This window comes from Mesoplodon mirus (genome assembly GCF_964341445.2).
Source record: "Mesoplodon mirus genome assembly, chromosome: 9".
Taxonomy (NCBI): Eukaryota; Metazoa; Chordata; class Mammalia; order Artiodactyla; family Ziphiidae; genus Mesoplodon; species Mesoplodon mirus.
In genome coordinates this window covers 22,200,481-22,224,502 of record NC_138985.1, presented here as the reverse complement: position 1 = coordinate 22,224,502, position 24,022 = coordinate 22,200,481, and the positions used below count along the sequence as shown (strand labels likewise).

Sequence of the window (24,022 nt, the reverse complement as noted above, 5' to 3'; positions counted from 1 at the left end):
CCACCACTCCTAACTGGAGGGCTTTCTTCCTAAGAAGAGCAGAAGTGCAGCATTTCTCATCCTGCCCTCAGCTGCCAGTTAGCTGACGTGAAACCTCAGACAGAGATCAATAGGTGGGCGCTTCCTTATTGTGCACAGCACCCATCTGTTATGTATATGTTATCACAATAAAAACAAAGCATATTAAGCAGATTTTTAAAAATTTAAAAAAATGTGTTCACGCACAAATTTGTAATGAATGTTTATAGCAGCATTCATAATCACCAAAAGATAGAAACACCCAAAATGTCCATCAGCAGACAGATGGGTAACCACATGTGATATATCCACACATGAATGAAGGAATGCAGAACTGACTACAACATGACTGAACCTTGAAAAAATTATGCTAAGTGAAAAAAGCCAGATATAAAACCCATATGCTGTATGATCCTATTCCTGTGAAAGTTAAGAATAAGGAAATCTATAGAGATATAAAGCATATTAGTGGTTGCTTAGGGCTGGGGATGGGGTGAGGGGGGGTAAAAGATTAAAACTAAAGGATATGAGGTTTCTTTTGAAGGTGATAAAAATGTTCTAGGATTGAGCATGGTGATGGTTGCACATACCTGTGAATATACTGAAAGCCATTGAGTTATACACTTTAAATGGTTGAATTGAATGTAAATTAAATCTTGATAAAGCAGTTTTAAAAAAAGAGAACGGGAAAGAAGGAGGTAGGTAATTCTTCTGAGAGGTTTTGATATGAACAAAGGAATAAAACTACTTTTTCTTGGGGATAAGAGGAAAATCGCCGAGGGTAGGTGAAGTTACAAAGGAAAAAATAAGCTCGTATCAGGATCATTGCCACTGGTTTTGGTCTTAGTGTAAAGCTGAGGCAGATGGCCAGCTGTGGAGAGTGAAGGGATGCAGAAGTAGAATTTTAATACCTGGAGCTTCAGGTCTCTTGAAATTAAGAGGTTTGCATAAACATTTAACAGAAACAATTTACTTTTTCTCTGCAATACGTGGAACGCTTAGCAGCAGATACAGAGACCATCTAACTGAGATTTTCTTCGTAAGAGCTTTGAAAGGAAGGTAAATTAGAAAAATCAGGATGCTAATGAAAGCACCTTGAAACGGTGGAGGATGAGCATAGGGTTCCGTAGCGCTGATCACTGTAAGGTCAAAGAGCAAGTTCTTTTGAGTAAAAACTAGCCCTTTCATTGATATACAAAGCTCAGTATGATTTGTTGCATCTGTTTTCTGTTAGACCTCATCTTGTACTGTTCTCCTGTCACTTAAGTGCCTGCTTCTCTAACTTTTTGTCAAACGCAGCCAGGTCTAAGTCCCTTCTCAGGGCCTTTGCACTTGTTCTCTCCCTATAGAAAGCGCCTACCCTGGAAATCTATATAACTTGCTCCATCTTTTCCCTCACATCTTCTCAGGAAGCTTTCCCTTGCCTCACCCTATGTAAAATTGGATTTGAAAAAAAAACGGTCTCTGGCTTCCTGGCTTCCTTTTTCTCTTAGAATTTTTTACTCTCCATTGTATTCCGTAGTTAACTCATTTTAAAAATTTATTTCTTTTTTTGTGTGTTTCTCAGAAGTCTTTTTTTTTTTTTTTTTTTTTTAGTTTTTATTGCAGTAGAGTTGATTTACAATATTGTGTTCTCAGAAGTCTCTTTAAGGGGACAGGGAGTTTTTTCCAACTGACTTCATTGCTACATTTCCCGCATCTAGGAAGTACCTGGCAAATTGTAGACGGGAAGGAGATGGCGGCAAGTGGGGGCGTGGAAAGTTGTCTTCGAGCTTGGCGACGTCAGAGGTGGAGCAGTTCAAAACGATGACTCAAACATGGAAGCGCCATAGTAAAGCTAAAATGAAAGTAGACTTCTAGTACAGGACAGGTTTCAGAAAAGTTGTTTGTTTTGACATTGTAATCACCAAGGATCCTTTCCGCCCCCGCCCCCCCCCCCCAGATTCTTCAGGTTTTCCAAAACTAACAGGGTGGAGTAAGGTAGGGAGCAGGGGAGGCAGGCAGCCGCTGGAGCAGGGCTGGGGGAGGCTGTGCTTTGCCCCCTGCCGGGTCGTCTTCTGCGCCTCCTCCAGCTCGGTGTCCGCAGGCCGCTCTCCTGCAATGACCGCAGCCTTGGTCTTGCTCTCCTCTTCAGCCAGCCTCTCCAACATGTTGGCATAGAGCTGCTTCTCCCGTGCGAGCTGCTTGAGGATTGGCTGCTGGCAGACAGCCAGCCGGGCCTTGGCAGCTTTGGTGTTGGGGTAGAGCTGCAGGACCTTCTGGAAGGATCCTTGGAGAACAAGGAGAATGTTAGTGCTTATAATTTAGTGCTGAAATTTCTGCAGAAGAGAGAAGAGGCTTCTTAAGGTCCGTAAAGGACCGGAGCAAAAATAGGGAGGACATTTAGATAGCTGGCGTGGACTTGAGTAGAGGATTGCCTCAGACACATTTAGACACTTAGTTCTTCCCTGTGCCCGTTGTGGTCTTTCTCTCATCATCTGTTACGGAAGCTATTACAGTTCACACTTTACCTGCACGTTTCTTCACTGAACTGTAAAGCAGATTGCGTCTCTATCTTCCCGGCACTCAGTGAGGGCTGGCACGTAGTATTCTCAGGAGCTATGTGTTGAGTGAAATACTTATTGAATGAGAAAGTGTTAAGATAAGTATGGAATTGTGATGTAGGAGCCAGGAGCGTTCTGACCTCTAGGTCTTGTCAGCTGACCTGCAAAGGTGGAAAAGGAGAAAGCCAAGTTTCCTTTACCTGAAGGAGTAGGTTAAATGTTTTCAAGATGAACATTTAGGATTAAGGGGGATTTGTTTTTGTCTGTTTGTTTAAGAGAGTGGAAAGGCTAGTAGAAGGATCATAAACAGGGGTGATGTGAGAAGATACAGAGTTAATTATATGGTTATAGGTATTTGATAGTAATTGTCAGAGGTAAAATATAAGATCCGATAGTTGGACAAGTAAATGAAAATCAACAGAAATAACTGAAGACATAGGAGGACTGAGGAGGGAAGAAGTGTTTAGCAGGCTAGATTTTAGTTTGTGAAGAATGTTGTAAAACAAATTAACTTAGAACTACAATTGGGAGTATTTGGGTGATTGTGGGACTTGCACAGGCACTTTTTATTTTGTCCTCATTCTTGTTAGTATCAGTTTTGGTATCAGAAGGCTGATAAAATCCTCCACCTGTATACTTCCCTCTTAGGCACTGAGCTTATGAGAGGGCAGCTGTTGTGTGTGAAGAGGGTTGAGCTGGTGGGAGCAGGTCTCTGCAGACTTGCCTCTCTTGTATGCTCTATAGAAACATGCTAAGTGAAGACATGGCCCCATTAGAATTAATAAGATTCTACAGTGTTACTCTTTTAGTTTCAAGCGACAAACTTACTCCAGTAGGTACTGGTGCATATTATATAACATTTATGCCCAGGAATTTTGTATAAATTAAAATGTTTAGTTCTTAATAAGCATTTAATTATGTAAATATATTTATACATTTTTAAACAAAATTTTTTCTTTTCTTCACATAGAGTTACATTTTATATAGGAGATATGTTTTTAAGAAAGGCATTTACAACCTAACACACTAGCACTTAGTTTTGTATAATTTAAGTTCATTTTTAATAAACTTTGTTCCCACAGTCCAGGAAAGGCTTTGAAAGACTCACTACAACCCTATGAAGCTGCTTATCTATCAAAATCCTTATCTCGACTCTTTGATCCGATCAACTTGGTTTTTCCCCCTGGTGGTCGTAACCCTCCTTCTGCCGATGAACTTGAAGGTATCATTAAAACCATAGCAAGGTATGTATTTTCATATAGTGGCATGCCATAAAATGCCTGCCACATTTGTTAGTGATGTATAATGGCAGTACATCTTTAATTTATCTCAAATTATTCAAAGAATTAGTCTGGAAATTAAATCAAGAGTTTTGCATTGAGTGAGTGTACATGTAGTAAGTATCAATACCTGAGATTCCAATTAATAAAACCATTTAAATACAGTCTAAAAATAGTCAATTATCATTATTCTGTATCTTGTCAAGGATACAAAGTAAAACAACCTAATTCTTTATGCCATAGTAAATTTCTAATATTACATAGGAAAGTTAATATAAAAATAATTTTATCAATTGAGAAGCTAAAGCATGGAGATCAACTTTTTTTTTATCTTAAATCCAGAAAGTACTTCATGGCGTACAAGGATTATAATCCTGATTTGTCTACTTGTGTTTGCTGTTTTAAGCTTTCTAAGTGAATGTGACAGCTTTTAAAACTCTCAAAAGGGAAGATATCCTAGCAGAGATGCCACCTGAATGGTTGCGGACAATGTATTATACTGTTGCTTTTAGACATTTTAGGGACCCCCCCAGGTTAATCTGCAGTTGAGACTATCTCAGTTCCTGTCGTAATAACAAGTTGTCATAACAGTAGGTCTATACATTTATAGGTGAACATTTTGAGGAGTAAAATTAGTAGTTAGGCAATATAGAACCAAGGTATAAAAGTCTAGATTCTTTTAGATTATAAATTTGAAGACGGTGATTCTGAGGCATGTGAGAGTACGACTAAAAAGCCACAGGTATAATGTGCGTATCTATCTAAATACAGCGTCGAAATTGCCCAGCATCTTGATCCTAAATCTTTCCACAGTTATCTCGACTTTCCAAAGTCCTGACTGAAGATGTTTATACCCTAATGTCTCCATTATTTGTTTCATATGGTAGTGACAAAACTGGTCATGGATTGAACTTGATCTCTTTACCTATTTATGGACATGTTAAAGAGGTATCTCTCCCATTCCCTGGTGCAGTTTGACAATGCTGTGATCGATTGTAAGGTGGGACTTGAAGAAGCATACTTACGCCAATTGTTTAATAGAATGTGAAAGTGAACTTTAATAAAATTATATACTTACGCCAATTGTTTAATAGAATGTGAAAGTGAACTTTAATAAAATTATGTCTCACTGGTATATGAAAGGGCATTTCTGTCACACATAGTAAGCACTAATGTTGTTTTAAAGTCCTTCACTTTCTTCATAAAGGCAACCTGGTAAGTGCCAAGATTTATTCTGCTACTTGAGAGACAATAATTACTTTTCTTGCTTTCTACTTGTATATGCATTTTCATGCAATTTTTAACTCTTAATTAAAAATTAACTTTTAAAAAGTTAACTTTCCATGGTCTTTGTAAAAACTTTTTTTTGCAATTACCTCAAATGTCCCAATTAATCCAATGTTAAATTGAAAATAAGCATGACAAAGAAATACTTTAAGAATCCAAATTTTTAAAATTTCAATTTAAATCCTTGTTATGCTTTTGATATATTTAAAAAGCTATTTTATCAAAATAGCATGAATTGGCATAATTTCTACAGAAACTGAGTATCTTTATGTATCGTGTAATTTATATTTTTAGCCTTTGTCCTTCCAAGGTCACCACTTCCATTCAAGAGCTGTAATTTCCTTGCAGATGTCTGTGACATGCAGTGTCTCTAATTGCACTTATCAGTATTAACAAGAGTGCTACTTGAAAAATCTGCACACAATTTACTCCCTTAATCACAGCCTGAATTCACACATGACGTGCTTTTATTAATGAGAAACTGGTCATTAACCAGACAGTCTTAGAGCACTTTTTCCTAATGCTGAATTTAGGAGGGAAAATGAAACAGTGCAATCAATCAGTTCTTGGAGGCAACCAGTGAAATCTATAAAAAAAATCACCACATTGTTTATTGGGATTAAGTTTATATGTTGCTCTTTACTTGGTTGATGAACTGTGTTGCTAATAATTAAAGTCTGTTTTTGTTTTCTCCAGTGAACTAAATGTAGCTGCTGTTGATGCAGACCTCACGTTAGCTGTGTCAAAAAACGTGGCAAGGACCATCCAGTTGTATGGTGTAAAATCGGAGCAGCTGGTAAGTGATAATCCCTTCTGTAAACTTTCATGATTTTGTTTAAAATTACTAATTATACAGTACTTGACTAACTATAAATATTGAATTGACTAAATATTAATTTACTGGAAAATTTTACAGTGAATATTTGAAACTTTCTTATGAATTTAAACCAGAAAAAAATGTTACCTCTTAAAAATTGGCCCTCCTGCCATTGCTACACTTACAAAATACAGGCAGGTTTTTTATAAGACTTTTTAAAAAATGCATGTGCCACTTTATGGGCTAAATTATGTATATTTTTAAGTGTAATTATTTCAGATTGATCAAATTTCCTGTCATGAGACCACTCACCCCAGATATCATTCATGTGCTGTTACCTAGTGTGAAATTGACTCGAACCATTAGAAAATGATTGGAGGAAGTGAAGTGCTTAAAACTGTAAAAGAAAAATGTTGATTTACTTTCTAAAGGTTCGAACCCTAGACCGTGGAAGTTTAGCTCCAAAATTACTCTTTTTGAAACAGCTGTTTGCATATATTTAAAATAATAACTGCATGCCTGAATCATAATCTTAACTCTCTACATTAATGTTTTAAAGGTAAGCATACATATTTAACTACTAGATATGTATGCTAACTGAAATCCAAGGAGTAAGGCTTTAATACATCTTTAACTGTCATTGATGGACTAATTTTAGAGAATGTGCCAAAATGTGGTATCTCTACTGTCATTATAGGGATAGCCAACCATGTTTTTTTGTTGTTGTTTGGCTTCCCTGACTGCTCCAATTGAAACATTGTAAAATGAAGTACAGTTGACCCTTGAACAACTTGGGGGTTGGGGCACCTACCCTCCCTGCAGTCAAAAGTCCATGTATAGGGGCTTCCCTGGTGGCGCAGTGGTTTAGAGTCCGCCTGCCGATGCAGGGGACACGGGTTCGTGCCCCGGTCTGGGAAGATCCCACATGCCGCGGAGCAGCTGGGCCCGTGAGCCATGGCCGCTGAGCCTGCGCGTCCGGAGCCTGTGCTCTGCAACGGGAGAGGCCACAACAGTGAGAGGCCCGCGTACCGCAAAAACAAAACAAAACAAAACAAAAAAAGTCCGTGTATAATTGATAGTCAGCTCTCCGTATACGTAGTTTCTCCTTGTCATACCTTCTGTGTCGGTGGATTCAACCAACTGTGGATCATGTAGTACTGTAGTATTTACTACTGAAAAAAATCCGCATGTAAGTGGACCCTCCCAGTTCAAACCCATGTGTTCAAGGGTCAGTTGTAATCTGGCTTTACCTATATCCTAGTAGTTCTAGTTGGTTCTGGAATAATTTTTAGAGTAGGTTGGTAACAAATTGACCCTAAGGAATTTGCATAAAATGATCCTTGGTGCTAACAGTCATTTCATGAGACTTCCTGCTTTCAGTTCTAATGGATGGCTCCATTGTGGTTGCATATTAATATGGTGCTATTTTCTGCTCAATTATTCTTGCAGCCTTGACAAATAATTTAGAAGCATCTTTTTTTTTTAAACTTTGTTTATTGAAAGCTGGCCCTACAGAGACCATGGAAGCTCTTTGTAGATAATTAGATGACTAATTTTTCTCTCAAACTTTTTTTTATAGAAGCTTTATTATGATACTTATTACTTTTAAAAACATGGTTTATTGCTATAAATGAAATTCGGTATTATATCCAGTAGAGTTCAGCGTAATTACTGGAAGTGTCAGAAAAAAAATATCCTTATGAGATGGTCCCACCTGACAACAACATTATAAAGAAGAGCCAGCATATGTATGGAAAATATATCACTCTTCTGTGACAAGCGGGGGCAGTGGTAAATGTAACATGTGACTTCAGTTAAGGCAGTGGTGGCAAAAGGCTTTAACAAAATTAAAATATATCAAAAACACTGGATTGAATTGATGCTGTTGGTCAAATAGTCTGTGACCCTAAATTACTCAGGCCTACCATCCTACAATGCTAAAGGGTAACAGAAAGTCACGGACTTAAAATTTTTTTTTTTTTTTTTTAGACAGTAAACATGGTCTATATTTGCTTTTTTTTCCAATAGAATACATTTGATCACTTTTTTTTTATACAGCAGGTTCTTATTAGTCATCCATTTTATACACATCAGTGTATATACATGTCAATCCCAATCGCCCAATTCATCTCACCACCACCACCACCCCTCGGCCACTTTCCCCCTTTGGTGTCCATACGTTTGTTCTCTACATGTGTGTCTCAATTTCTGCCCTGCAAACCGGTTCATCTGTACCATTTTTCTAGGTTCCACATATATGCATTAATATATGATATTTGTTTTTCTCTTTCTGACTTACTTTGCTCTGTATGACAGTCTCTAGATCTATTCACATCTCAACAAATGACCCAATTTCCTTCCTTTTTATGGCTGGGTAATATTCCATTGTATATATATACCACATCTTCTTTATCCATTCTTCTGTCGATTGGCATTTAGTTTATTTCCATGACCTGGCTATTGTAAATACTGCTGCAGTGAACATTGGGGTGCATGAGTCTTTTTGAATTGTGGTTTTCTCTGGGTATATGCCCAGTAGTGGGATTGCTGGATCTTATGGTAATTTTATTTTCAGTTTTTTAAGGAACCTCCATACTGTTCTCCATAGTGGCTGTATCAATTTACATGCCCACCAACAGTGCAAGAGGGTTCCCTTTTCTCCACACCCTCTCCAGTATTTGTTGTTTGTAGATTTTCTGATGATGCCCGTTCTAACTGGTGTGAGGTGATACCTCATTGTAGTTTTGATTTGCATTTCTCTAATAATTAGTGATGTTGAGCAGCTTTTCATGTGCCTCTTGGCCATCTGTATGTCTTCTTTGGAGAAAGGTCTATTTAGGTCTTCTGCCCATTTTTGGATTGGGTTGTTTGTTTTTTTAATATCAAGCGGCATGAGCTGTTTATATATTTTGGAGATAAATCGTTTGTCCATTGATTCGTTTGCAAATATTTTCTCCCAGTCTGAGGGTTGTCTTTTCGTCTTGCTTATGGTTTCCCTTGCTGTGCAAAAGCTTTTAAGTTTCATTAGGTCCCATTTGTTTATTTTTGATTTTATTTCCATTACTCTAGGAGGTGGATCAAAAAAGATCTTGCTGTGCTTTATGTCAAAGAGTGTTCCTCCAATGTTTTCCTCTAAGAGTTTTATAGTGTCCAGTCGTACATTTAGGTCTCTAATCCATTTTGAGTTTATTTTTGTGTATGGTGTTAGGGAGTGTTCTAATTTCATTCTTTTACATGTAGCTGTCCAGTTTTCCCAGCACCACTTATTGAAGAGACTGTCTTTTCTCCATTGTATATCCTTGCCTCCTTTCTCATAGATTAGTTGACCACAGGTGAGTGGGTTTACCTCTGGGCTTTCTATCTTGTTCCATTGATCTGTGTTTCTGTTTTTGTGCCAGTACCATATTGTCTTGGTTACTGTAGCTTTGTAGTGTAGTCTGAAGTCAGGGAGCCTGATTCCTCCAGCTCCGTTTTTTTTCCCTCAAGACTGCTTTGGCTATTCAGGGTCTTTGTGTCTCCATACAAATTTTAAGATTTTTTGTTCTACTTCTGTAAAAAAATGCCATTGGTAATTTGATAGAGATTGCATTGAATCTGTAGATTGCTTTGGGTAGTACAGTCATTTTCACAATATTGATTCTTCCAATGTAACAACATGGTATATCTCTCCATCTGTTGGTATCATCTTTAATTTCTTTCATCAGTGTCTTATAGTTTTCTGCATACAGGTCTTTTGTCTCCCTAGGTAGGTTTATTCCTAGGTATTTTATTCTTCTTGTTGCAGTGGTAAATGGGAGTGTTTCCTTAATTTCTCTTTCAGATTTTTCATCATTAGTGTATAGGAATGCAAGAGATTTCTGTGCATTTATTTTGTATCCTGCAACTTTACCAAATTCACTGATTAGCTCTAGTAGTTTTTGGGTGGCATCTTTAGGAATCTCTATGTATAGTATCATGTCATCTGCAAACAGTGACAGTTTTACTTCTTCTTTTCCAATTTGTATTCCTTTTATTTCTTTTTCTTCTCTGATTGCTGAGGCTAGGACTTCCAAAACTGTGTTGAATAATAGTTGTGAGAGTGGACATCCTTGTCTTGTTCCTGATCTTAGTAGAAATGCTTTAGTTTTTCACCATTGAGAATGATGTTTGCTGTGGGTTTGTCACATATGGCCTTTATTATGTTGAGGTAGGTTCCCTCTATGCCCACTTTCTGGAGAGTTTTTATCATAAATGGGTGTTGAATTTTGTCAAAAGCTTTTCTGCATCTATTGAGATGATCATATGTTTTTTTTTTTTTTTTTTTTTTTCTGCGGTACGCGGGCCTCTCACTGTTGCGGCCTCTCCCGCTGCAGAGCACAGGCTCTGGACGCGCAGGCGCAGTGGCCATGGCTCATGGGCCCCGCTGCTCCGTGGCATGTGGGATCCTTCCAGACCAGGGTACGAGCCCGTGTCCCCTGCATCGGCAAGCGGGCTCTCAACCACTGCACCACCAGGGAAGCCCGATCATATGGTTTTTCTTCTTCAATTTGTTAGTATGGTGTATCACATTGATTGATTTGCGTATATTGAAGAATCCTTGCATCCCTGGGATAAATCCCACTTGATCATGGTGTGTGATCCTTTTAATGTGTTGTTGGATTCTCTTTGCTAGTATTTTGTTGAGGATTTTTGCATCTATATTCATCAGTGATATTGGTCTGTAATTTTCTTTTTTTTTAGTATTTTGTCTGGTTTTGGTATCAGGGTGATGGTGGCCTCATAGAATGAGTTTGGGAGTGTTCCTTCCTCTGCAATTTTTTGGAAGAGTTTGAGAAGGACTGGTGTTAGCTCTTCTCTAAATGTTTGATAGAATTCACCTGTGAAGCCATCTGGTCCTGGATTTTTGTTTGTTGGAAGTTTTTTAATCACAGTTTCAACTTCACTACTTGTGATTGGTCTGTTCATATTTTCTATTTCTTCCTGGTTCAGTCTTAGAAGGTTATACCTTTCTAAGGATTTGTCTGTTTCTTCCAGGTTGTCCATTTTATTGGCATAGAGTTGCTTGTAGTAGTCTCTTAGGATGCTTTGTATTTCTGCGGTGTCTGTTGTAACTTTTCCTTTTTCATTTCTAATTTTATTGACTCCTTTCCCTCTTTTTCTTGATGAGTCTGGCTAATGGTTTATCAATTTTGTTTATCTTCTCAGAGAACCAGCTTTTAGTTTTATTGATCTTTGCTATTGTTTTCTTTGTTTCTATTTCATTTATTTCTGCTCTGATCTTTATGATTTCTTTCCTTCAGCTCAGTTTGGGTTTTGTTTGTTCTTCTTTCTCTAGTTCCTTTAGGTGTAAGGTTAGATTATTTATTTGAGATTTTTCTTGTTTCTTGAGGTAGGCTTGTATAGCTATAACCTTCCCTCTTAGAACTGCTTTTGCTGTATCCCGTAGGTTTTGGATTGTCACGTTTTCATTGTCATTTGCCTCCAGGTTTTTTTTTTTTTTTTCTCTAGTAGGTCTGTGTCTTTATTCCTGTCTTACCCCTATGTTCTTCATGACATTTTTTTTTCTTAAATTCCATATATATTTGTCAGCATACAGTATTTGTCTTTCTCTTTCTGACTTACTTCACTCTGTATGACAGACTCTAGGTCCATCCACCTCATTACAAATAGCTCAATTTCATTTCTTTTTATGGCTGAGTAATATGCCATTGTATATATGTGCCACATCTTCTTTACCCATTCATCTGATGATGGACACTTAGGTTGTTTCCATCTCCGGGCTATTGTAAATAGGGCTGCTATGAAAATTTTGGTACATGTCTCTCCCTGAATTATGGTTTTCTCAGGGTATATGCCCAGTAGTGGGATTGCTGGGTCATATGGTAGTTCTATTTGTAGTTTTTTAAGGAACCTCCATACCGTTCTCCATAGTGGCTGTACCAATTCACATTCCCACCAGCAGTGCAAGAGTGTTCCCTTTTTTCCACACCCTCTCCAGCATTTATTGTTTCTAGATTTTTTGATGATGGCCATTCTGACTGGTGTGAGATGATATCTCATTGTAGTTTTGATTTGCATTTCTCTAATGAGCAAAGATGTTGAGTATCCTTTCATGTGTTTGTTGGCAGTCTGTATATCTTCTGTGGAGAAATGTCTATTTAGGTCTTCTGCCCATTTTTGGATTGGGTTGTTTGTTTTTTTGTTATTGAGCTGCTTATAAATTTTGGAGATTAATCCTTTGTCAGTTGCTTCATTTGTAAATATTTTCTCCCATTCTGAGGGTTGTCTTTTGGTCTTGTTTATGGTTTCCTTTGCTGTGCAAAAACTTTTAAGTTTCATTAGGTCCCATGTGTTTATTTTTGTCTTTATTTCCATTTCTCTAGGAGGTGGGTCAAAAAGGATCTTGCTGTGATTTATGTCATAGAGTGTTCTGCCTATGTTTTCCTCTAAGAGTTTGATAGTGTCTGGCCTTACATTTAGGTCTTTAATCCATTTTGAGGTTACTTTTGTGTATGGTGTTAGGGAGTGATCTAATCTCATACTTTTACATGTCCCTGTCCAGTTTTCCCAGCACCACTTATTGAAGAGGCTGTCCTTTCTCCACTGTACATTCCTGCCTCCTTTATCAAAGATAAGGTGACCATATGTCCGTGGGTTTATCTCTGGGCTTTCTATCCTGTTCCATTGATCTATCTTTCTGTTTTTGTGCCAGTACCATACTGTCTTGATTACTGTAGCTTTGTAGTATAGTCTGAAGTCAGGGAGCCTGATTCCTCCAGCTCCATTTTTCGTTCTCAAGATTGCTTTGGCTATTCGGGGTCTTTTGTGTTTCCATACAAATTGTGAAATTTTTTGTTCTAGTTCTGTGAAAAATGCCAGTGGTAGTTTGATAGGGATTGCATTGAATCTGTAGATTGCTTTGGGTAGTAGAGTCATTTTCACAATGTTGATTCTTCCAATCCAAGAACATGGTACATCTCTCCATCTATTTGTATCATCTTTAATTTCTTTCATCAGTGTCTTATAATTTTCTGCATACAGGTGTTTTGTCTCCTTAGGTAGGTTTATTCCTAGATATTTTATTCTTTTTGTTGCAATGGTAAATGGGAGTGTTTCCTTGATTTCACATTCAGATTTTTCATCATTAGTATATAGGAATGCCAGAGATTTCTGTGCATTAATTTTGTATCCTGCAACTTTACCAAATTCGTTGATTAGCTCTAGTAGTTTTCTGGTAGCATCTTTAGGATTCTCTATGTATAGTATCATGTCATCTGCAAACAGTGACAGCTTTACTTCTTCTTTTCCAATTTGGATTCCTTTTATTTCCTTTTCTTCTCTGATTGCTGTGGCTAAAACTTCCAAAACTATGTTGAATAAGAGTGGTGAGAGTGGGTAACCTTGTCTTGTTCCTGATCTTAGTGGAAATGGTTTCAGTTTTTCACCATTGAGGACAATGCTGGCTGTGGGTTTGTCATATATGGCCTTTATTATGTTGAGGAAAGTTCCCTCTATGCCTACTTTCTGCAGGGTTTTTATCATAAATGGGTGTTGAATTTTGTCGAAAGCTTTCTCTGCATCTATTGAGATGATCATATGGTTTTTCTCCTTCAATTTGTTAATATGGTGTATCACGTTGATTTATTTGTGTATACTGAAGAATCCTTGCATTCCTGGAATAAACCCCACTTGATCATGGTGTATGATCCTTTTAATGTGCTGTTGGATTCTGTTTGCTAGTATTTTGTTGAGGATTTTTGCATTCCAGGTATTTTTTGATTTCCTCTTTGATTTCTTCAGTGATCTCTTGGTTATTTAGTAACATAGTGTTTAGCCTCCATGTTTTTGTGTTTTTTACATTTTTTCCCTGTAATTAATTTCTAATCTCATAGCATTGTGGTCAGAAAAGATGCTTGACATGATTACAATTTTCTTAAATTTACTGAGGCTTGACTTGTGACCCAAGATGTGATATATCCTGGAGAATGTTCCATGCGCACTTGAGAAGAAAGTGTAATCTGCTGTTTTTGGATGGAATGTCCTATAAATATCAATTAAATCTATCTGGTCTGATGTGTCATTTAAAGTTTCTGTTTCCTTATTCATTTTCATTTTGGATGATCTGTCCATTGGTGTAAGTGAGCTGTTAAAGTCCCCCACTATTACTGTGTTACTGTCGATTTCCTCTTTTATAGCTGTTAGCCGTTGCCTTATGTATTGAGGTGCTTCTGTGTTGGGTGCATACATATTTATAATTGTTATATCTTCTTCTTGGATTGATCCGTTGGTCATTATGTAGTGTCCTTCCTTGTCTCTTGTAACATCCTTTATTTTAAAGTCTATTTTATCTGAATGAGAATTGCTACTCCAGCTTTCTTTTGATTTCCATTTGCATGGAATATCTTTTTCCATCCCCTCACTTTCAGTCTGTATGTGTCCCTAGGTCTGAAGTGGGTGTCTTGTAGACAGCATATATATGGGTCTTGTTTTTGTATCCATTCAACAAGCCTGTGTCTTTTCATTGGAGCATTTAATCCATTCACATTTAAGGTAATTATTGATATATATGTTCCTATTACCGTTTTCATAATTGTTTGGCGTTTGTTTTTGTAGGTCCTTTTCTTCTCTTGTGTTTCCCAATTAGAGAAGTTCCTTTAACATTTTTTTTAGAGCTGGTTTGGTGGTACTGGATTCTCTTAGCTTTTGCTTGTCTGTAAAGCTTTTGATTTCTCCATCAAATCTGAATGAGATCCTTGCTGAGTAGAGTAATCTTGGCTGTAGGTTCTTCCCTTTCATCACTTTAAGTATATGATTCCACTCCCTTCTGGCTTGTAGAGTTTCTGCTGAGAAATCAGCTGTTAACCTTATGGGAGTTCCCTTGTATGTTATTTGTCGTTTTTCCCTTGCTGCTTTCAATAATTTTTCTTTGTCTTTAATTTTTGCCAATTTGATTACTATGTGTCTCGGTGTGTTTCTCCTTGGGTTTATCCTGTGTGGGACTCGCTGTGCTTCCTGGACTTGGGTGGCTATTTCCTTTCCCATGTTAGGGAAGTTTTCGACTATAATCTCTTTGAATATTTTCTCAGGTCCTTTCTCTCTCTCTTCTCCTTCTGGGACCCCTATAATGCGAATGTCATTGCATTTAATGTTATCCCAGAGGTCTCTTAGGCTGTCTTCATTTCTTTTCATTCTTTTTTCTTTATTCTGTTCCACAGCAGTGAATTCCACCATTCTGTCTTTCAGGTCACTTATCCTTTCTTCCTCCTCAGTTATTCTGCTATTGATTCCTTGTAGTGTAGTTTTCATTTCAGTTATTGTATTGTTCATCTCTGTTTCTTTGTTCTTTAATTCTTCTAGGTCTTTGTTAAACATTTCTTGCATCTTCTCGATCTTTGCCCCCATTCTTTTTCCGAGGTCCTGGATCATCTTCACTATCATTATTCTGAATTCTTTTTCTGGAAGGTTGCCTATCTGCACTTCATTTAGTTGTTTTTCTGGGGTTTATCTTGTTCCTTCATCTGGTACGTAGCCCTCTGCCTTTTCATCTTGTCTATCTTTCTGTGAATGTGGTTTTTGTTCCACAGGCTGCAGGATTGTAGTTCTTCTTGCTTCTGCTGTCTGCCCTATGGTGGATGAAGCTATCTAAGAGGCTTCTGCAGGTTTCCTGATGCCAGGGACTGGTGGTGGGTAGAGCTGTGAGTTGCTTTGGTGGGCAGAGCTCAGTAAAACTTTAATCCACTTGACTGCTGATGGGTGGGGCTGGGTTCCCTCCCTGTTGCTTGTTTGGCCTGAGGCAACCCAACAGTGGAGCCTACCTGGGCTCTTTGGTGGGGCTAATGGCAGACTCTGGGAGGGCTCATGCCAAGGAGTACTTCCCAGAACTGCTGCTGCCAGTGTCCTTGTCCCCACTGTGAGCCACAGCCACCCTCTGTCTCTGCAGGAGACCCTCCAACACTTAGCAGGTAGGTCTGGTTCAATCTCCCCTGGGGTCACTGCTCCTTCCCCTGGGTCCTAGTGCGCACACTACTTTGTGTGTGCCCTCCAAGAGTAGAGTCTCTGTTTCCCCCAGTCCTGGTGAAGTCCTGCAGTCAAATCCTGCTAGCCTTCAAAGTCTGATTCTCTAGGAATTCCTCCTCCTGTTGCCAGACCCCCAGGTTGCGAAGCCTGACGTGGGGCTCAGAACCTTCACTCCAGTGTGGGCTTCTGTGGTATAAGTGTTTTCCAGTCTGTGAGTCGCCCACCCAGCAGTTATGGGATTTGATTTTACTGTGATTGCGCCCCTCCTACCGTCTCATTGCGGCTTCTCCTTTGTCTTTGGATGTAGGGTGTCTTTTTTGGTGAGCTCCAGTGTCTTCCTGTCGATGATCGTCCAGCAGGTAGTTGTGATTCTGGTGTTCTCACAAGAGGGAGTGAGAACACGTTCTTCTACTCTGCCATCTTGGTTCACAGTTTCTTAAAATTTTTTTAAGTGAATTTTTTTTAAGGTAGTTTTACTTTTCTACTTTCATTTTAGTGTTTAAAGAAAGCCTAAGCATTAAATAACAGTTCAAAGAACATCATATGTTTATTATTTTAAATATTATTGAGTAATGACAAGTAACGTTTTAATGTTCATCTCTTGTGTTTTGGCTATTAATAACACTATTTCTGCCACTCCTCTGTGTTTTTAAATTTGACAAGTTTTGTTCTTTGATCTTGCCATATTCCTCTTCCTTTATAATTATTTCACTGAAAACATCTAGAAGAAAATAGCCAAGTGTTAAATCTTTAGTGAGAGAAAGATTGAAACATGTTTTAAAGTAGAATATCTACTCTATCTGTAAGTGGAAATGTTGACTTGTAATTTGGTATAAGTCTATAAAGGGAGAATTCTTTTTATAGGTGAGATATTTAAGTCTCAAGTCCACAAGGTTGAAAAGTGACAGAAATCAGATCATTAATGAATGTTTAAGATGTGAAATAAAGGAAAGCTAGAATTTTAACAACAGTGTGTTTTTTAAAAGGGCAACTTGAAAATACAAAACTTGAAATGTAGCATGAGCAGCTTTCCAGAATCCTAAATTTATTTTCCTAAAGGTTAGTTGTGGAAGTTTCTTGGCTATCGGAACATTTAACATGCTTAACTATAGCTTTAGTTCACATCAGGAGAAAGGATGGTAAAAGGATTTCTCAAGTTGATCCTTTGTGTGGACCGTCTTTATGGCCATCTAAATTCATTATGTGTTTTCAGATATATTCTTTCATATGCCTAAAGAAGCTATATGTTTTTCTTTTCAACCTTATTATTTGAATGTCTTAGGATATAGTAGAATATAACATATATGAGTTATATACATAGTACATATATTTGCTTATAATAATCTGAAATTATTTTATCATTACACATGTATTTGTTTTTCTAAGTCTTCTTTGTTATTAATCACCAGAGTTATGTGTCATAAAAATCTAAAGCTCTATAGGGACAAATCCTTACATCCTTCTTCCTGACTCTTAAATGGTACCAGAGAATTCATTTTTTAAGGTTAGGACAGCGCCGTAAAAATAACTACCATTATTAAACATCTATAGTGGCTTGGATTGTGCCAAGGCATTAAAATGTATTATCTCATTTATCTCACAACAACCCTTGAAATGGAAGTATCAATATCTGCCACTACAAAATGTGGAAATTGAGCCTGAGAAAGCTTAGTAGCCTGGCTGATATAGACCGCTAAAAGTGCAATGCCAGCAGGCAAGTCTTAAAACTAGCATTCAAACTTCAATTTGAGTCTAGACCAAGCTTTAAAACTCTCTTGTACCACAACACAAATACATCTTTCTTTTTTACTTAAGTAGTATTGTTTTGTGATTTACTTACCCACTTTACAATATAACACAGAGATGTATATCTGCTATTTTAATACATGCATAGTATACTTAAGTATCATAGTTTACTTCTTTATTCTTAACGGAGAGTGTCTTAGTCCATTCGGGCCACTGTAACAAAATGCCCTAAACTTATAAACAACAGCAGTTTATTTCTCACAGTTCTGGAGGCTGGCAAGTCCAAGATCAAGGCATCAGCAGATTTGGTATTTGGTGAGAGCCCCTTTCTTGGTTCATAGATGGCTGTCTTTATTTTGTAAGCTCACAGTGTAGAAGGGGCAAGGGGGCCTTCTCAAGCCTCTCTTATAAGGGCACTAATCCCATTCATGAGTTCTCTGCCCTCATAACCTAATCAGCTGCCAAAGACCCCCCCCCCCACCTGGGGCATTAGGTTTCAACATATGAATTGGTGGGCGGAGGGTACGAACATTCAGATGGTAGCAGATATTTAGGTGGTTTAGTGATTTAATTTAGAAATAACAGGGATTTAGCCTTGAAGTCGCACATGTGAGTTATAAGTCTTAGGGTTTACTTCCTTTAACATGTATTTAATTTAGTATGTTTCCAAGGTGCTGTTTTGTGAAAATGAGATCATTGTTTTTTTAGGCTGTCTTCATTTAAGAATTCTTACTCATTTGTCTTGACAGCAACTGTGAAGTTATAATTAATTTACTAAGTAGAATTTTATGTTCCAAATACACACACACACACACACACACACACACACACCTATAGATGTATATATCGTAATATTTTATGATTAAACAAATTGATTATATAATGGTGATATATTGGTAATTTGTATAGTTCTGAAATGTGAACTTCCGTAGAAAATGTCACTAGACCTTGCTACCACAAGTTCGAACCAGTGTTTTCCTTGCTCTCTATATGTTAAAAGAAAATTAAAGTATTATTATATAAGGGAATTATTGTGATACCTTGATAATATATAGGTTTACAAACTATTGTGATAACAAAATTATAGGCAAATAATACTAGTAAGTATTCCTTTTAAAAGGTAAATTGTTAGGGCATTTTCTAATAATAACTATTATCTGATGGTTTCTGGGCATGACATATAGAATCCCAGTATAAATGTCAAACGTTATAAATTGTGAAAAAGTAGATTGGCATTTAATTAGGTTGCAGACCATTTGAAACAATAATAAGGATGACATTTAAGGGGAGGTTTCAGCTTCAGAGCAGGTCAGTAGCTGTCTATGATGAGGTCAGTAGCTCTAGACAACAGTAGGGTTTTTTAAAAGCTTTGTAAATATATACTTTATTCTTTGTATAATTAACAAGTAGTTTAGAGACTTGACATTCTTACAATGGAAGAAAACCTGCATGTGTGATATTTAAATGATGATATAGAAACATAGGAGTTTAACTTTTTTAGTTTTAAAAGGATTGTTTAATGCAGATTTAAATGTCATCTACCTGGATACTGCTCCATATAATATCATTCGGTAATAGCCTGTGTTATTAACATTCAAGTAGAAGATTTTTTTAAAAATATAAAATCACTTGGAAGAGTTTTTATGTTAGGCGCAAGCAGAGGAAACGTATCGGTAGATTCTCTTGAACCAAACGTGCTTTAGCTGTAATACAAATACACTGATCCCTTGGGTTACCTACCCTCTTGATTCTTTAGACAGCTTTCCACTCTTTCTTACCTCTCTTCTTATGTTGGTGTATTTTAGGATCACTCCTTCTTTTCGTTAAGACAGCTCTCTGACTTGCTTCCCCGGCTCGTAAGAGCTTGATTTTCTGGGGGCTGTGTCAGGTCAGTAGTAAATAGTCATGCTGTCTAAGATTCAGTAGGCCATAGTGAAGACAGAGAGAAATGTCAAATAATGGTGTTATAATTAGGAAATATTTTCAGCAGAAAGTTAAAAATGCAGTCATCAGTTAAAGTCTGCAAAAGTCTGTTTAACTGTTGCCACAAAATTGTTGTATAATAGCTACAAAATCTGAGTTGCATGTAATGAGCATTTATTGCTTGTACGTCTTGGGGCCTGTGAGGGGCAGCTAGGTGACTTTGCTGACTTTGGCTGGGTTTACTCCACACCAGGCCAGCTGCTGATCTAGGCTGGCTTTAACCATAGTTAATACTCTGTTCTTCATGTCTCTAATCCTGCAGCAGGCTATTCTGAGCTTGATCTCATGGTGAAGGCAGAGGCACAAGAGAGAAAATAGCCCCGTAAGTCTGGCTCACCAAAGCAACCCAGCCACAGTGCGATATTAAATAGCAAAGGATATGGCTGCAGAAAGAGATGAAGGTTTGGGGCCAATTACACCATCTATCACAAAGCCAAATTGGGAACTTGGCAACAGAAAAAGAGAGTTAATGAGCTTTTCTTTTTAATTCCCAATGGCCTAATCTCCCTCCTTGAATCTTAATAGTGTGTATTAAATTTTTAAAATATTTGTTTGTATATATGTATTGGGATATAATGGACACATAACATTATATTAGTTTCAGGTGCACACCCTAACTTTTTTTTTCTTGTGATGAGAACTTTTAAGATTTACTCTTTTAACAACTGTCACATATACAATACGGTATTGTTAGCTGTAGTCCCCCTGCTGTACATTACATCCCTGGACTTACTGTCTTATAACTGGAAGTTTGTATCTTTTCACCATCTTCACCCATTTCCCCCACCCCTTACCCCTCACCTCTAGCAGCTTGTATCTGTGAGTTTGTTTTGTTTTGTTTTTTAGATTCTACATATAAGTGAAATCAAAGGGCTTTCGTTTTTCTCTATCTGACTTATTTTACTTAGCGTAATGCCCTCAAGGTCCATCCATGTTGTCACAAATGGCAGGATTTCCTTCTTTTTTTGTGGCTGAATAATATTCCATTATACATATACACCACATTTTCTTTATCCCTTCATTTGCCATGGACGCTTAGGTTGTTTCCACATCTTAGCTAGTGTAAATAATGCTTCAGTGAACATAGGGGTGCATATATCTTTTCCAGATAGTGATTGCATTTTCTTCAGATGGCTGAATCATATGGCAGTTCTGTTTTTAATTTCTTGAGGACCCTCCGTACTGTTTTCCACAGTGGCTGTACCCATTTACATTCACACCATCAGTGCACAGGGTTCCCTTTTCTCCACATCCTCACCAGTGCTTGTTATTTCTTATCTTTTTCTTACCAGCCATTTTAACAGGTGTGAAGTGATACCTCTTTATGATTTTGATTTGCATTTCCCTGATGATTAGTGATGTTGAGCACTTTTTTATGTACCCATTTGCCATCTGGGTATCTTCTTTGAAAAATGTCTTTTCAGTTCCTCTGCCCTTCTTTCAGTCAGACTGGTTTTTGGCTGTTGAGTTGTATGGATACATGATTTGCAAATATTTACTCCTAAGTGTGTATGAAATTTTTATGGCATATGACTATCAGCTTCATAGCCCAAAGAAGATAGAAATTCATTACTATGATAATTTACTTAATGATTTTAATTAATATTAATTTACTTTTAAAAATTATGAGCCTTTTTATGTATGCCTTATGTGATGACATATATCTGTTCCCTTATCATATATTGTATTCTCGAATCTTTGTTGTCCTAAACTTGTTTACATTACCACAAGCATATAATATTAATTTTTCCCCTCTCCTATTTTTCCTTATGTCTTTCATTACAAAATATACTTTCATTTATCTCTTCCTTTATTTCAGAATGTGAACAAATAAAACAAATAGAATTTTCCATGTCAACTCCAGAAAGTACAAGAAGTAATACGAGACTTGAAACTGGGCATTTGGATCAGGCCCCCTTGAGTTTTCACTGCCATGTTAGCACTTTGATACCATGAAGGTTTTTTAAATATATAATTCAGCTCTTCTAGGTGTTGCCATTGACAGGATTAGTCTGAATTACCTGGTCCATTTTTACTGGAATTGGAAGTGATCTTAAAACTATAGAGCTTTTATATCTTTTCAAGCATCTTAGTGATCAAGAAGGTATAATCTTATCCCTGTTTCAAGGTATAGGAATATAATTTAATTCTCTAATGTATACTTCAAAATTATACTATTTTAAAGTATGTTTCTGGGAGAGAAAGTTGTCAGCATTTAGTCAGGGTTAGGCTGTGATTCACTCAGAGTACCCTATTCCCTAGTACACACAGTCACACAAATACGTATAATGACAAAGATATAGCTACACTTACAAATAAGATAGAAAACCTATATTTACCTCCTAGGGCTGCCATAGGTATCAGCCTAGTGTGACACGAGGCAAGATGGCCTTGCAAATGGAGCCAAAGCCAAAACACGCTCAGCGATTGGCTCTTGCAGTATCCAGTGTGATGGGATCTCTGAGCCACCGGCAGTAGATGTGAGTTTGAATTGCAGAGCTGTGGTGGAAGTGGTCGGGAGGGAGGCACGGTTGAAAGGGCAACTGTAAAACCCCCAGACAGCGGGGACAAACGGAGTAACCATAGAGGAAGACAGTCTTCACAGAGGAGCCTCTGAGAGCTTTCCAGGTACTAGGCTAGTTCTCATATTTCTTCTAAGTTTTATGACATACTTGTAACTTCAAGGTGCTGAAAAGCTGAAAATGTATTGCTGTCTACCTATAGATTGTGTGCTCCTGCTCTCTCTTAGCAGAAAAACAGCAGTCTTAATTTGAAGAAACAAACAAAAAGACACTTTCTTTTAAAAGTTAGGATGTAAACTAAAATTCACTGCATTTGAGTATAAAAGAACTCATTTGCATCTTAGAAATTATTGATTATCTTTTCCCTTTACTATATCAAGCACATAGCAGCTAACTTTTGGGCAGCCAACTTTTACTAAACTCACTAGTATGAACTTGTGCCAATTTAGATTATTTTCTGAGACATACCTAAAACACTGGTACCTGTAGAAAGTGTCCTCCCTGTGATAGGGCTCCAGAAAAGCTGCCTTCTCCTTTGTGGACAACCTTTTCTAAACATCATTTTTCAGTGTCTTAGGGTAGGAATTGCTAATCTAGGAGTTCTGTGAAGGGTTTTCAGGGGATCTGTGAACCCCAGGAAATTATAAAATGTTATTTTATATGAGTTTTTTCTGGAAAAATGTTGTAAGAGGTTTCAGAGAGGTCTGTGACCCCTCCCCTCAAAGTAACCGAAAAATATCTGGAAAATCTCTCAGATATTTGGAAATTAAATAACATACTTTCAAATAATCTCTGGGTCAAAAGGGAAATATAAAAATATATTTTGAATTAAATAAACATGAGAATATACCATATCAAATTTCCTGGGATGCAGTTAATTTAGGGAAATACATAGCATTAAATGCTTATATGGGGGGCAAAAAGAAAAAGGTCCCAAATTACTGTTCAAATATTCCACCTCAAGAAACTAGGGCAAAAGAAGACAAATTAAATCCATAGCAGTTTGATTTTCTTTTTTAATTTTATTTATAATTTTCTTTGGCTGAGTTGGGTCTTCGTTGCTGCACGCGAGCTTTCTCTAGTTGTGGTGAGCGGGGGCTACTCTTTGTTGCAGTGCACAGGCTTCTCACTGTGGTGGCTTCTCTTGTTGTGGAGCGCGGGCTCTAGGCACGCGGGTTCAGTAGTTGTGGCACGTGGGCTCAGGCAGTTATGGCTCGTGGGCTCTAGAGCCCAGGCTCAGTAGTTGTGGCGCATGGGCTTAGTTGCTCCGTGGCATGTGGGATCTTCCTGGACCAGGGCTTGAACCTGTGTCCCCTGCATCGGCAGGCGGATTCTTTTTTTTTCCCCTCCTAATTTAATTAATTATTTAAGTAATTAATTTATGGCTGCATTGGGTCTTTGTTGCGGTGCGCGGGCTTCTCACTGTGATGGCTTTTCTTGTTGCAGAGCACGGCCTCTAGGAACGTGGGCTTCAGTAGTTGTGGCACGCAGGCTCAGTAGTTTGACTCGCAGGCTCTAGAGCTCAGGCTCAATATTTGTGGTGCACGGGCTTAGTTGCTCATGGCATGAGGGATCTTCCCAGACCAGGGCTCAAACCCGTGCCCTCTGCATTGGCAGGCAAATTCTTAAGCACTGTGCCACCAGGAAAGCCCCCCCCCCCAATAGCAGTTAGCAGAAGGAAATAATAAAGATGAGAGCAGAAATCAAAGAGTTGAAAACAAAACCAATAGGGAAAAATCAATAAAACCAAAACCCTGTTCTAGAATTATATGTGACTTTTGTAAAGTCAATGTACATGTAGGGGAAGAAAGACTTTCCCTCCACCCTTCT

At 37.7% G+C, this 24,022-nt stretch overlaps 1 protein-coding gene across 1 annotated transcript in view; it reads left to right on the top strand.

Moving 5' to 3' along the window:
* The window catches only part of COG5 (component of oligomeric golgi complex 5), a 273,181-nt gene that overhangs the window by 197,287 nt on the left and 51,872 nt on the right, over positions 1-24,022 (top strand). Inside the window, exons 13-14 of the mRNA XM_082632836.1 lie at positions 3,644-3,805; positions 5,825-5,924. Of these exons, the coding sequence (XP_082488962.1) occupies positions 3,644-3,805; positions 5,825-5,924 (262 nt within the window). The remainder of the gene's footprint in view (positions 1-3,643; positions 3,806-5,824; positions 5,925-24,022) is intronic.